Genomic DNA, 12,361 nt, shown 5'->3' with positions numbered 1-12,361 from the left:
AAAAAATACACTCTACTGTCATACATATCTAAAATATAAAATAAAACCTGGTGCTGAAAAAAAATTAAAAATAAGAACAGAGATAAAAAGCTTTAACCTAACACACACATTTAGTAATGGAAAGAGATGACTAAAATTCAGTGGTCTGGACACACTAAAGCAAGACTAGAAGTAAACGAAGAAACTTTTACAGAATTATGCAAGTTTGAGATCTTCATTTATGCAGGTTCTCACCCTAGCTATCTCCCATATATTTACAGACACCATATTATTGACAAGTATGGAGGAACCACCACAGAAAATGCATTTCAGATACTCTACTGCCTATATCACTGTTTCACTAACATGACTCCACTCTCACAACACTGGCAAAGAAAGTTGTTACTTAACAGTGCAAGCTATCACCACTCAGGAGTCACAGATAAGACAAAGGAAACTACAATACAGACACCATTTGGAAAATAATTCAACATCACACATTTAACCAATAGCATAAGACACATCATCCAGGGAAAACAGTTTCCTAAGCAGACACTCAAATAAACGTGGAAAAGATATATATCCCTGAAGATGTACAAATTTCAATATAGAAATATAAGAAAGATAAAAAGCAAGGTAGCATGACTGTTTCATAGTTAATAACCCTAGAAACTATTTCCAAAGATAATGCGATATACAAAAATGCCAGAATAAAATTCAAAAAAAATGTTAAAGTAGTGAATTAATTCAAAGATGAAGCAAAGAAAAACTGCGTAGATTAAGGAAAACAATGCAGGGCATGAAAGAACAATTCAATACAGATTCTGAAAAAAGAATCAATCAGAAATCTTGGAAACAAAGAGCTCAATATCTCAAATTAATATATCCAGATGAAGTTAGACCCATAGACTAGATCAAGTGAAAGAAAAAAATACCAGAGCTTGAAGTTGATGATGAAATATCACATTCAGACAATATCAACAACAATCAAAATAATATTAAACAAATTACAAAACCACTAGACAAAATCCATAGACTACTTTTATGAATCACTGGTACACATACTGGAGAAGAGGTACAGGCTACAGACAATGAAAGCTTTCTCAGTGAATAAAAGAAACTATTTCTTATATCTTGTGAAAGTTATGGACATCCAGGTATAAGATTTTAGAATACCAAATGGAAATGGCCTGAAAAGAACTTCTCCAAATCATAGTCTATAAAATTACCAAAGGTACACTGAAATCTATAATAAGGGCCAAAGCAATTATAAACACATCAGAAAAATATTAGGTTTCTGAGTAGAAATTTTAAGGCCCAGGAAATGGTATATTTCAAACCCCAAATAAAAATGTTAAAAAAAAGAAACAAAGACAATAATTGTAAAAGGGATAGAAAGGGTGGTCATCATGTTAAGGTGAAAAAATCAGAAACAAAACCCCAATTATCACATTCTCTCCCTAACATGTAGAATCTGGGAAGAAAATAAGAATGACTAGAAAATGATGGAGGGAACATTAAGGAAGAGGGAAGGTAACTGGGGATGAAAAAAGGGAGTAGAGGGGAAAATGGAAGTACGGAACGTGGTCAGGATTCAAGTATTGTATATGTGTGTATAGAAATATCACTGTGAAATTCATAATGTAGGACGTCAATAGGAGCTGATATTAACAGTTGACAAGAACACCTGGTTTTATAAAAAGTCCAATCTGCTATCATGTGACCATATATGAAACAGAATGTCTAATTTAAAAATATTCTTACTTCTGCAAAGACATAAAATTTCAGGGTCAAAATTAATGTAAAATTTCTTCAGACAATATCATTTAGATGATAAATTTCTTATAGTTAATAATTAAGATATTCTGGATTCTGTATGAGCAAGAAAGATATAAAAATATGAATGGAATTTGATCATTTATTTTTTCCACTCTTCTTTTGTGATCAAACTTTCTTACTCTTATTTACACAGGTCATGAACACCAAGAGAATCTCATTTTTTTAAGTCTTACCTGGATTGAAATTTACTGATGTTCTAGATTGTGCTTTCATGTATTGAAGAATTAGATTCCTGTTTCCATATTTGAAAAAAGTAACAAAATTGGTATTTTAGTACTCATGTGAAAACACTGACCAAATATAATTCAATACTTAATAATGTTTTAGATCTAGTATCAGAACTTTTTCATATGCTCTCCTAATCTGTATGCCCTATAAACATTTTGTTAACTTGAAAATTATTTATACAATGTTTGTTCTTTTCTGTTTTTTGAGATGGTATTTCATGATGATGATCAGGCTGATCTTAAATACCTGGGCTCAAGCAATTGTCCTGCCTCAGGCTCTTAAGTAGCTGGGGTAAATGCATGTGTCACTGCACCCATAGCTTGTAATTAAAGAAGAAAAAAGATGAAATGATCATGAATTCAGAACAAGACAGGTAAATATATTAACTAGTGTAGCTTGAACTCAGAAAATGTCCTGTCTCTGTAAAAAATAGTTTTTTGTTCTTGCACAACTTCTTTCTCTTAGGCTTAAGGCCTTCTAAAAAATAAGGGTTGTATCACTTTAGTTCACCAGGTTGTTATGGAGATTTACTAAGATAATAGTGAAACATGTTAAGCAAAATAGTAAAATAATGGCATACTTAACTACTTACAATCTCAACTAGAACTAATGTGTATTTTTCATAGGTTCTAATATTCAGAAGTTAAAATTATTTTTAAAAATGCTTGAGTCCTAATTTTCATGATCAATTGGGCTCTTCTTTGTGCTTTATAACTCAGAGAAAAATCAACAATTAATTTATAACTCTATTTATAAATATCTCCTTAAATTAGAGAATATAATCATCCCCTTCTGTGGGACAAATCAATAATAACAAAGGCGAGAAATTAACAAATGCCAAAAACTTGGACTACTACTACTATTTCTTCTCTACCTAGTTGAACAGAATCAGCAGACAAGTGTAGCTACATTTCCATGTTGATCTCCAACTAACTTGGAACACAAAATTTTCTTTAACACAATGGATACTGAGGAGTCATTTTGGGGCTTAGCTCTCTTAGATTCAATGAATCTGCTTAATCTATTCCTTTTGAGGCAAACCTTAATAAATGCTGGAAACTTTAGACAGCGATTCCAACAGATTGGAAATTTTCCATTACTTGGGAAAATTACTAGAATTGTCAATCTAAAGTTGGCACTCACCATGGAAAACAGTGATGTGGAACCCCCTGCAGTCAAAGGAAATCTATTTCAAGGGATGGAAGGATTTGGGGCACAGAACTGTTAGCCAAGATGACAGAAAACTCTGATCTCTTCCAGAGATTACTTGAAGCTTTACTTGAAGCTTTCCAATAGATTTGAATGATTTTAATTTTATGAAAGAAAAGACAAAGTCCTAAAAGGATAATGCACCACAAAGGGCAAGGCTAATATGGGGATTCCACATAAGGTTCCTAAAAGGGGGACAGGGTCAGAGTGCTTAGTATTTGTTGGCCAAAGCTAGAGGCCAAGCTGTCAAAGCAGAGTGCTTCTGCTTGGAAACAACTGTTGAATAAAAAAGCATGAGTGCATAAGAATTAAAAAGAGTGTTGTAACTATTGAGTCTCAGTATAGGTTACCATGAAGACTCAGGGATTGGATCAGTCAGGATATTTTGAAATAAAAGCTATTCACTACCAGACTGCAGGGCCAGGTCTGACAGAAACACCACAGCAACAGAACTGACAGAGACAAAGGAACAATTTAAAAATCTATTTATTTTCCTCCATCTGACTACAGAATTATCTTCCTTACACTTCAAGGATATTATTAGGTCCTTAATAAATTAAAGGGGGATGGTAGAATACCTAACTTAAGCTAAACAGGGAATTTCAAGACCCAAATAGCAAATTATAAAATCATAGGTGTGATACTATCAAGTCCTAAGATATTAGCTAGTGGTATATATCTCAGTGGTAGGAAAATTTCCCAGCATGCATGAGAAGAAAAAGAAAGGAGATGGGAAGAGAGAGGAGAGAACAAACCTTGAAGGTGACTCATGCACACATCACTACTTATTTTTTTTAAATAACTAATCCATTTAAATTATGTATATATGACAGTAGAGTGTAATTTGATTCATTGGACACAACTGCAACAACTTTGATTTCTGATTTCACAGGATGTACCATTGCACCATATATACAGTCATACCTGTACCAAGGTAATAATGTCTATCTCACTCCACCATCTTTCTTGCCTCCATTACCCCTCCCCATCCTTCTCTTTGCCCAATCAAAGTATCATCACTGCTTCTTGGCTAGACTTTGAAGGGTTTCTGACTAATGAAATGTCCTAACTCACTACGGTTCCATACATAGTTATGCTATGAAATCTCACCTCATATGGAAGATGCAACAGGTGTAACTACTAATATACATCTAATGTTGTATATACATTATGGATATACATCTAATGTTGATTAGTATTGTAATGTAAATACTTATGCAGTATTTCCACTAGCAATGGCATAAGACAAGGCAATCTCTCCACAATTATCTGAAGCAGACACATTAACACCACATTGAAGAAGCAGCTCAGCTATTTGTGTTGATTTATGTTCCACAGCCAACATGAGGGCTGTTCTAAAATAAGAGAGATAACTTCAAATTTAGGTATTTTAATAAGTTTAGTTAAAAAGCCATTGTAATACATTTTACCAATTTGACATCTATCTTTACATACACTAACAGACACATACATCTTGGAATATCAAATCATTATCTTTCTAAATCATTTGTAAGTCTAAAAGGAAAACAAACACATAAAAAATAAATCACGTGTCCCAAAAGGGGAGAGTTACAAACTTAAAATCCTTCAATGAACATTAATTATGATGAGGTCATTCATCTGGAGTTGGCAAAGATTTCAATGAATAAAGCTCCATTTCTTTCTTAGGGTGATGTAATATATTGTAACTCACAGTCAGCCAAAGGTCAAGGAGTAAAAAAAGTATTTGCAGGTATAACATAATAACAGTAGCACTGGTGATAATAATAATAATTGTTGCTTCAGTCATTCACTCTGAGAAGCATTTGCCAGGCATTGAAATCAATGCTACACGTATAATCTTGCAACCAGATTTCAAGCATATGTTACACTATTTTTCATTATAAATGTTCAAAATTTTTTAAGACTAATTAGATGTCACTTAGGAAAAATCTGAAATCAATATTCTACTAATTAAGTAATTTAAAGCAAATAGTCATATAAAGGAAAAAATAATTTTCAATGTCTATTTATACTCACCACAGCATTTCCAAAGAAAATTGTACCAGGAGAAGAAGAAACATTACAGAAAATTTAAAAAGTTCAATACTGAATAAAAGCACAAACTAAAAGTCTATATTTTACAAAACTAACATGAAAACTCTAGCTAACACAATGTGATCAACAAAATCAAATAGTAATCATCAGCCAATAATTATAAGGGCATATGAATTATACTACATACTTTTATTTGTGTTGCTCAGTTTGAATAATTGCTTTTCTCCTTAATTTTAGTTTATGTTCATAAATTTCACTCTATTCCAATGATTATACCATTCCCATTAATTTAATATTTTAACTTGAGTGATTTTACTACAATATTAAACTTTTTCCAAAAAATATAAAGTACTATACCTTCCATTATCATCAACTGCATGTATGTTTGCTTTATTCTTAATAAAAAATTCTACCATCATCTGTCTGTTTTTCTTTATGGTGAGTAAAAGTGGTGTTTGGCCACTCTGAAAAACAACAAATATAGTTTATTCACAAAATTACTACTTTTCAACTGAAGTTAACCTTACAAAATACTGTATGAACATAAGCATATAATAATAATGTAAATTAAGAGTAGCCACTCTCTTCTCTTCCCATTCTGCTTCGATAAGTGCTGCTCTTTCATTTTGAGATGCCTCTCCTCTGCCTAGAGTGGCCACATGAACTCCAGCATTCTAAAACTGCTTCATACATTTACTGTTTCCATGGATCTTCACCGCTGTCAAGCATTCATCATGGCATCTTGGAGTTATGTAACATGCACCCTCCTCAACCAAGAGCATCTTGAGGACATAAACTGTATTTTATATCCCAATAGCTCCATTCTCTAATACATATTAGTAAAGGATATAAGTATTATATTTCATTAACAAGCCAAATTCTCAACTCACTAGTAGGGTGTATCAATCATATTCTGAAGAACGTCTACTTTTCCTGAAATACCAAGCTGCATAGAAAAGATTCCTTGCTTTACTGTTAGAGAAAATTTACACAACTGTGCATTTTATGTCCAGTAGTACAGAAATAGCCTTACCATTGCTTAACACCTACTTGACACCGATTTTTCATTGTAGATATTCACATGTGAACAATTGAAGTTACAGGAATATATTTCTGGGAGCTTTCCAGCAACATGGAACTTTTCTCCATGTTATACAAGTCCACTTGATTCTTTTTTATTTATAAAATCAGAATCCCAGATTCCAATGTAAGGAATTTCTGCTTAAAATTGATAGAGTCTGAGTAAACTATCTTGCTGTTTCATAATTGTTCCTGTGTCTTCTCATATAAGATGAAAGATATTTATCTTACATGTCAGAAATTTCAATACAAAAATATATTATTTTTATGCAACTGGAGAAAATTTTGCCAACTAATCCACTGAGAGGGGATTAACAAAGAGAAATAACCAACTCAAAAAAAAAAAAAAAAAAAAAAAAACCAACACAGAGCTGGGATTATGGTTCAGAGGTAGAGCACTCACCTAGCACATGTGAGGCGCTGGGTTTGATCCTCAGCAGCACATAAAATAAATAAAATCAATGTATTGTGTCCAATAACAATTAAAATATAAATATTTTTAAAAACTCCAAACAAAAAAACCACCCAGTCAATAACTCAGCAAAAGAACTAAACAGAAATTTCTCAAAAGAAACACAAATGTCCAAACTATATATGAAAAAGTCTTCTACATCTCTAGCAATTATGTTAATGCAAATAAAAACTACACTAAGACTCTATCTTACTCCAGCCACAATGGTAATTATCAAGAACACAGACAGTAATATATACTGGTAAGAATGTGGGGCTGGGGATGTGGCTCAAGCAGTAGCTCGCTCACCAGGCATGCGTGTGGCCCGGGTTCAATCATCAGGACCACATACAAAGATGTTGTGTCCGCTGAAAGCTAAAAAAATAATAATAATAAATATTAAAATTCATTCTCTCTCTCTCTCTCTTTCCCCCTCCCTCCCCCTGGTTAAAAAAAAAAAAAAAGAATGTGGGGGTAAGGCACACGTTTACACTGTTGGTGGGACTACATACTAGTACAACCACCCTGGAAAACAGTTTGGAGGTTCCCCAAAATCTAAGAAGGGAACCACAACATGAAACAGCTATCCCATGCCTCAGTATTTTCCCAAAATTAGTAAAACAAAATTTTACGTGTAACTGTATATTAATACAGTCACATGTGTGTTTACAGTAGCACAATTCACAACAGGTAAATTAAGAAATTAACCTAAGTACCTGTGAATGGATGAAAGGATTAAGAAATTGTGGTGCATACATACATACAACGGAGTATTACTCAGCCATAAAAATACATTATGTCATTTGTTGGTAAATGAGTTGGTATCCAAGAATATCATGCTAAGTGAAATAAGTCAAATAAGAAACTCAAAGGTCAAAAGTTTCATATGTGGAAGCTGGAGTTAATTAAAGAAAAAGAAATTAAGAACAGAATATCAAAAGATGTAAAGAAGATCATTAGTGTAGAAAAAGAAGATTGAGAAGCACAGAGAGAATGAAAAAGGGAAGGCAATGAAGAAGGAAATCTTTAAAATTCATGTTATATGCATACATAAATATACCACAGGGAATTGCACCCTTATGTATAAGTAAAAAGAATCAACCAAATTAAATAAATAGGTGAAAGGAGGTCCAGGAGAATAGGAGGGGGAGAATAGAGGAGGAGGGCTAGACAGATGGAAAAAAGGGAATCAAGGACTCAACTGGAATTCCAAGCATGTAAGATTTTGGGGGAATGAATTCAACTACTATGTAAAACTATAAACTCTTAATAAAAATAACATTGAAAATGTATTCTCACTTGTAATGACAATCCTGGTAACATAATGCTTGCTTATTTTCCAAAATTCTTTTTACTCTCATCCACTTTAATTGCTACTTAAAGTTACTTATAATTTTAGGCAAAATTTAATTCAGAAATTTTGTGTATCAACAAGATTTATGCTGATCTACACAGATTACTTGTAGCATCATGAAAGATACTAAACATTTGCATTTTTAAGGAACAAAGCTGAAGACTGATACATAATACAGCTGGCGAAATCCATGAGTTATCTACTTCTAGCAATAATTTACCCATTCTAGCAATGAGTGACCTAATCAGCCTTTCAAAAATTCCAGTGGGAACATGATTTTTATAGTATATATAGAGAAAACTATTTAACTGCCAAATTCTAAATTCAAAAATTTAATCCCATTTGAAAGAGATTCATAATATATTATGTAGTCCATATTCTTGTATATCAGTAGAAACCACCATGAAATCTTTATCACACTATATTAAAAAAGAGGAGTTGTAACTTCATTTATAGAGGAAAAGTAGGTGATTGGAGTAAGTGCTGCAGTTGCCAGTAGCAAACTGAAGAACATGTGTGCCCAGCATGTGGGAGGCAAACCATGCACACCACACCACACAGTACTACGGCTCAAGGGGACTGCATCAGGTTCCTTCACAGAAGCTTGAAGTTCAGATTTCTGCATCAACTGATTGAGGCAAACTAAATACACACATGAGCTACAAAAGAAGAAGGAAGAATATGAGGAGAACTTCCAACATTTGCTAGTATTTTAATAAAAAGAAAATTTGCTTATAATCAGTATTTTTTAACATGCATTACTGTTAATTTTAAGAAACATTTTAAATATTTTGAAAATAATGCTGATTGATGTATATACCATGTTTTTGGCTTCAATATCTGCATTGGATGAAAGCAGTTTTGTTGCTATTAATGTGTTCCTATACAAGATAACATAGTGGAGCGGAGTTTCACCCTTGTTGTTGTGAACATTTGGATTGGCACCATGTTCTAGAAGAATAATTGCACATTCCTCTTCCTCATATTGTAGGGCCTGTCGGTTTTAACCAAGAAATAGATTGTAAATTTTGCAAATCCAAGAAAAATATTTCACATTTTACTCATTAGTTATAACTAAATGACATTAACCAATTTTTCTTCTAAGCATTTCATCAAATTCATTTCCTGCAAAACCACTGGCTATATCTACCTTCATCAATGGTGTGTTGCCATCACTGTCACACAAGTCGATACTGCATTTCCTCTTCACTAGAAGAGCCACCACTGCTGGATTGCCATAGGCACAGGCATAATGTAGAGGGGTTCTGTGCAAGTAAGAAGCTTTATTAGGAATTCATAAGTTACCTTTTGAAATATACAACTATTTATGCAATTATAAACATTAAATAGCTCATAATTCCTCTACTTTTTATGAAGAGGGTACAATATTTAGTAGCTGTCATTACTTATCTTATTAAGAAATGATCAGCCTATGCCACTGACATTTTCTTCTTATTTCTTGTTTCTGATACTGCTGGGGATTGCACCCTGGGTTACTCAACTACAGAGTCATATCCTAAGCACATTTTTATTATATAAACAATTTTGATGCAGGGTCTCAATAAGTTGCCCATGTGGTCTTAAACTTCCAATGCTCTTGCCTCAGCATCTTAAGTCACTGGAATCATGGGTATGTGCGACTGTGCCTGGTTCCATTGATTTTACTTATTTGTGTTTGCTTTGTTTTCATATTGCTGGGGATGGAACCCAGGCCTGAAGCATTCTAGGTAAGGAAGGGCTCTACCACAGAACCACATCCCCAGAGCAGAGCAGCCCACTTGCCTAGAAAGAAGATGGCCTTGAGATTTAGCTCATCTTCAGTTTGAATTCTACTTTAGGCTCTGTGATGTACTAGTTATCCCACAGTCTTACTCTCCCTCAATTTCCTAAAAAAGGAAAGATTAAAATGAGTATCTCCCTGGATACTACCAGGATGCTTAATGGAGAATCTATGTAAAACATCTGAAGAGTTTGTAGCACAAGCAACAGATCCATAATTGGTAGCTACTGTAATCAATATTATTGCTTTTTATCAACTAAGAGTATTTCAATTGATAAGTTAGTAGTATTGTAGTGATTTTTAAAAATATATTTTAAAAACTATGTATTTCAATGAGTATGATTTTTTTTCTTATCATTTTAACAACACTGACAATGCAATCCCACTAATAATTCGGGCTGCATTACAACTATAATTGGCAGCATTTAATTTTTTCTTCATAAACAAAATAAAGAACCATCATAATTCATGGTGCCTTACCTTAAGTGAAATGTGAGACAAACAATAGATTTATGGCAGTTCTCATGACATGGATGGCATTTAAATTCAGTTTTAAAAGTATGATAGGTAAAGTATGCTGAATAATAACAGTAAAAGGCCAAACCGAAAGCAAACTTAATGCCAAAAGAAAAAGAACCCAAATGAATTAGTATGGTTAAATTAATTCAGTATTTATATATATGGGATTTATATATGAATCAGGTATTTTCAATGTTCAGTATTTAATACTGTCTTAATTTTTCACAAGGGACGTTTACAATTTCTTAACTCCATGAATGCATGATTGAAAAGGAGGAAGAACTGTTTCATTTGAAATTGAGTCCTATCACTTCAGTTTTAATTAACTGGTCACACCTAGAAAGTTTTTATGTAAGAGTTCTCTGAGATAGTAGAATATGTCAAATACAAAATAAGTAGCTTTGCAGTTCTTGTGCATTAAAAACATATTCATTTTATGAGTGCAAATGAATAGAATTAAAGAATAATTCTTTAATGCTTTACTTTATAAAAGTTTCACTTAAAAATACTAAATTTGAGAAGTTTAGTATTTTTATGTGAAACTTTTATAAAGTAAAGCAATACTTTTTCAGTAGTAATAATCTTTTATACTTGCTCTCTTCTATTCTCACCAAAACAAAATTATTAACCTATAATTGCATATTTAAAATAAAATATACATATATGAGAAATGTATGTGTAGTAATATCTACAAAAGATGAAATGCACTATAGGACGTCTATATATAAATGTACTAGAAGAAAACATAAATGCTTTCTTCATGTTGGCAAAGGTGTTCTAAGAAATAATGAATTTGAAAGACGACTTCTTTTTTTCCTACCTCTCTTGTTAAAATTTATTATGTTGATGATGCTGACAATGTTATTGTTTTGCTGGGGATTGCACCCTTACCCTTTCCTTTGCCATGCAAAAAGTGCTCTAACACTCAGCTACATTTCCAACCTTGGAATTCTAATTTAAATCAGATAAAATACTCTAATTTTACAGATGCTCAAGTGACAGTGACATATGAACACAGAAAAAATATTTTTGTCCTTGGCAATAGAAGGAATTTAAGTCTAACAAATGAAATAAATTTCTCAGCTACAATATTTTGAAGATGAAGAGTAGTGGTATTGGGCTGTTGATTATGGCTTGAGCTGTTTATTGCTCCTCAAATAGATGATTTAATGATAACTTCTGTGCCACATTTAAAACTGTGCATGCCACTACCTACCAATTCCATTTTACTCTTCTTCCAGATATTTGAGTATTCTTTTTATCCTGTTCCAGTCACTTATCTTTTGGCCACTGGCAAACAAGTAATTTGTGAAAGTTAATAATGTATTTTGATACACAGAATGGCAAGTCTTTGTTCACTGCAAACATTTTCTTAGTGTCATCATGACCCTAAATGACTGCGTGTGGAACTAAAAAATGTACTGATATTTTTAATTTGTTTTTTTGTGAAATTGATAACCACAGAGAGAGCTCACATTTGGGGTCAATGGGTATTCTAATGCACAAACCACAAGCAGGGCCTACTTTTGATACTCTTAGTCCCTTCAGAACAGAGTAGGGCAAGCTACATTAGGGCAGCAGCAGGCAGGTCTGTACAGACTAGGCACCCTTTGTGTGCTACTCCCTTGGCCCTGGTGACTGAGAGCCTGCACTGCCTAGATGCTCTCAACCAATGCTCTACTCTCCATGCTTGAACAGATACACAGTAATGGATAACTACAGGAAAGGGTACTGGAACAGTGGAATCAGCAATTTTGGAATTTTGTGCGAGAAGCTTTTGGCAGATGCTTTTTTACTTTAGTCTAAAGTGATAACAAAATTGAAAAAGCATGCTGTGTTTGTTGTTTTGGAAAGTGTGAAAGCTGCCAGTGAACTCTAGTGTCCT

General features: G+C 33.1%; 1 protein-coding gene across 11 annotated transcripts in view; it reads right to left on the bottom strand.

The window, feature by feature from the left end:
- LOC124095234 (putative ankyrin repeat domain-containing protein 19) overlaps positions 1-12,361 on the bottom strand; it is a 71,178-nt gene that overhangs the window by 22,151 nt on the left and 36,666 nt on the right. For 9 of the 11 annotated variants that reach the window (XM_058580615.1, XM_058580618.1, XM_058580625.1 and 6 more), the window contains 4 exons: positions 9,328-9,442; positions 8,998-9,171; positions 7,133-7,198; positions 5,650-5,756 (listed from right to left, as the gene is read on the bottom strand). In XM_058580615.1, the coding sequence (XP_058436598.1) occupies positions 5,650-5,756; positions 7,133-7,198; positions 8,998-9,171; positions 9,328-9,442 (462 nt within the window). Of the gene's footprint in view, positions 1-1,991; positions 2,051-5,649; positions 5,757-7,132; positions 7,199-8,997; positions 9,172-9,327; positions 9,443-12,361 lie in introns of all 11 variants that reach the window. The other 2 variants (XM_058580617.1, XM_058580623.1) reach the window with 1 other exon arrangement.

This window comes from Marmota monax, unplaced genomic scaffold (genome assembly GCF_021218885.2).
Source record: "Marmota monax isolate L192 unplaced genomic scaffold, Marmota_monax_Labrador192_F-V1.1 WCK01_AAM20220418_F8-fsc01114, whole genome shotgun sequence".
Taxonomy (NCBI): Eukaryota; Metazoa; Chordata; class Mammalia; order Rodentia; family Sciuridae; genus Marmota; species Marmota monax.
The sequence above is the reverse complement of the archived record's forward strand: the minus strand, read 5'-3'. Positions and strand labels throughout refer to the sequence as shown.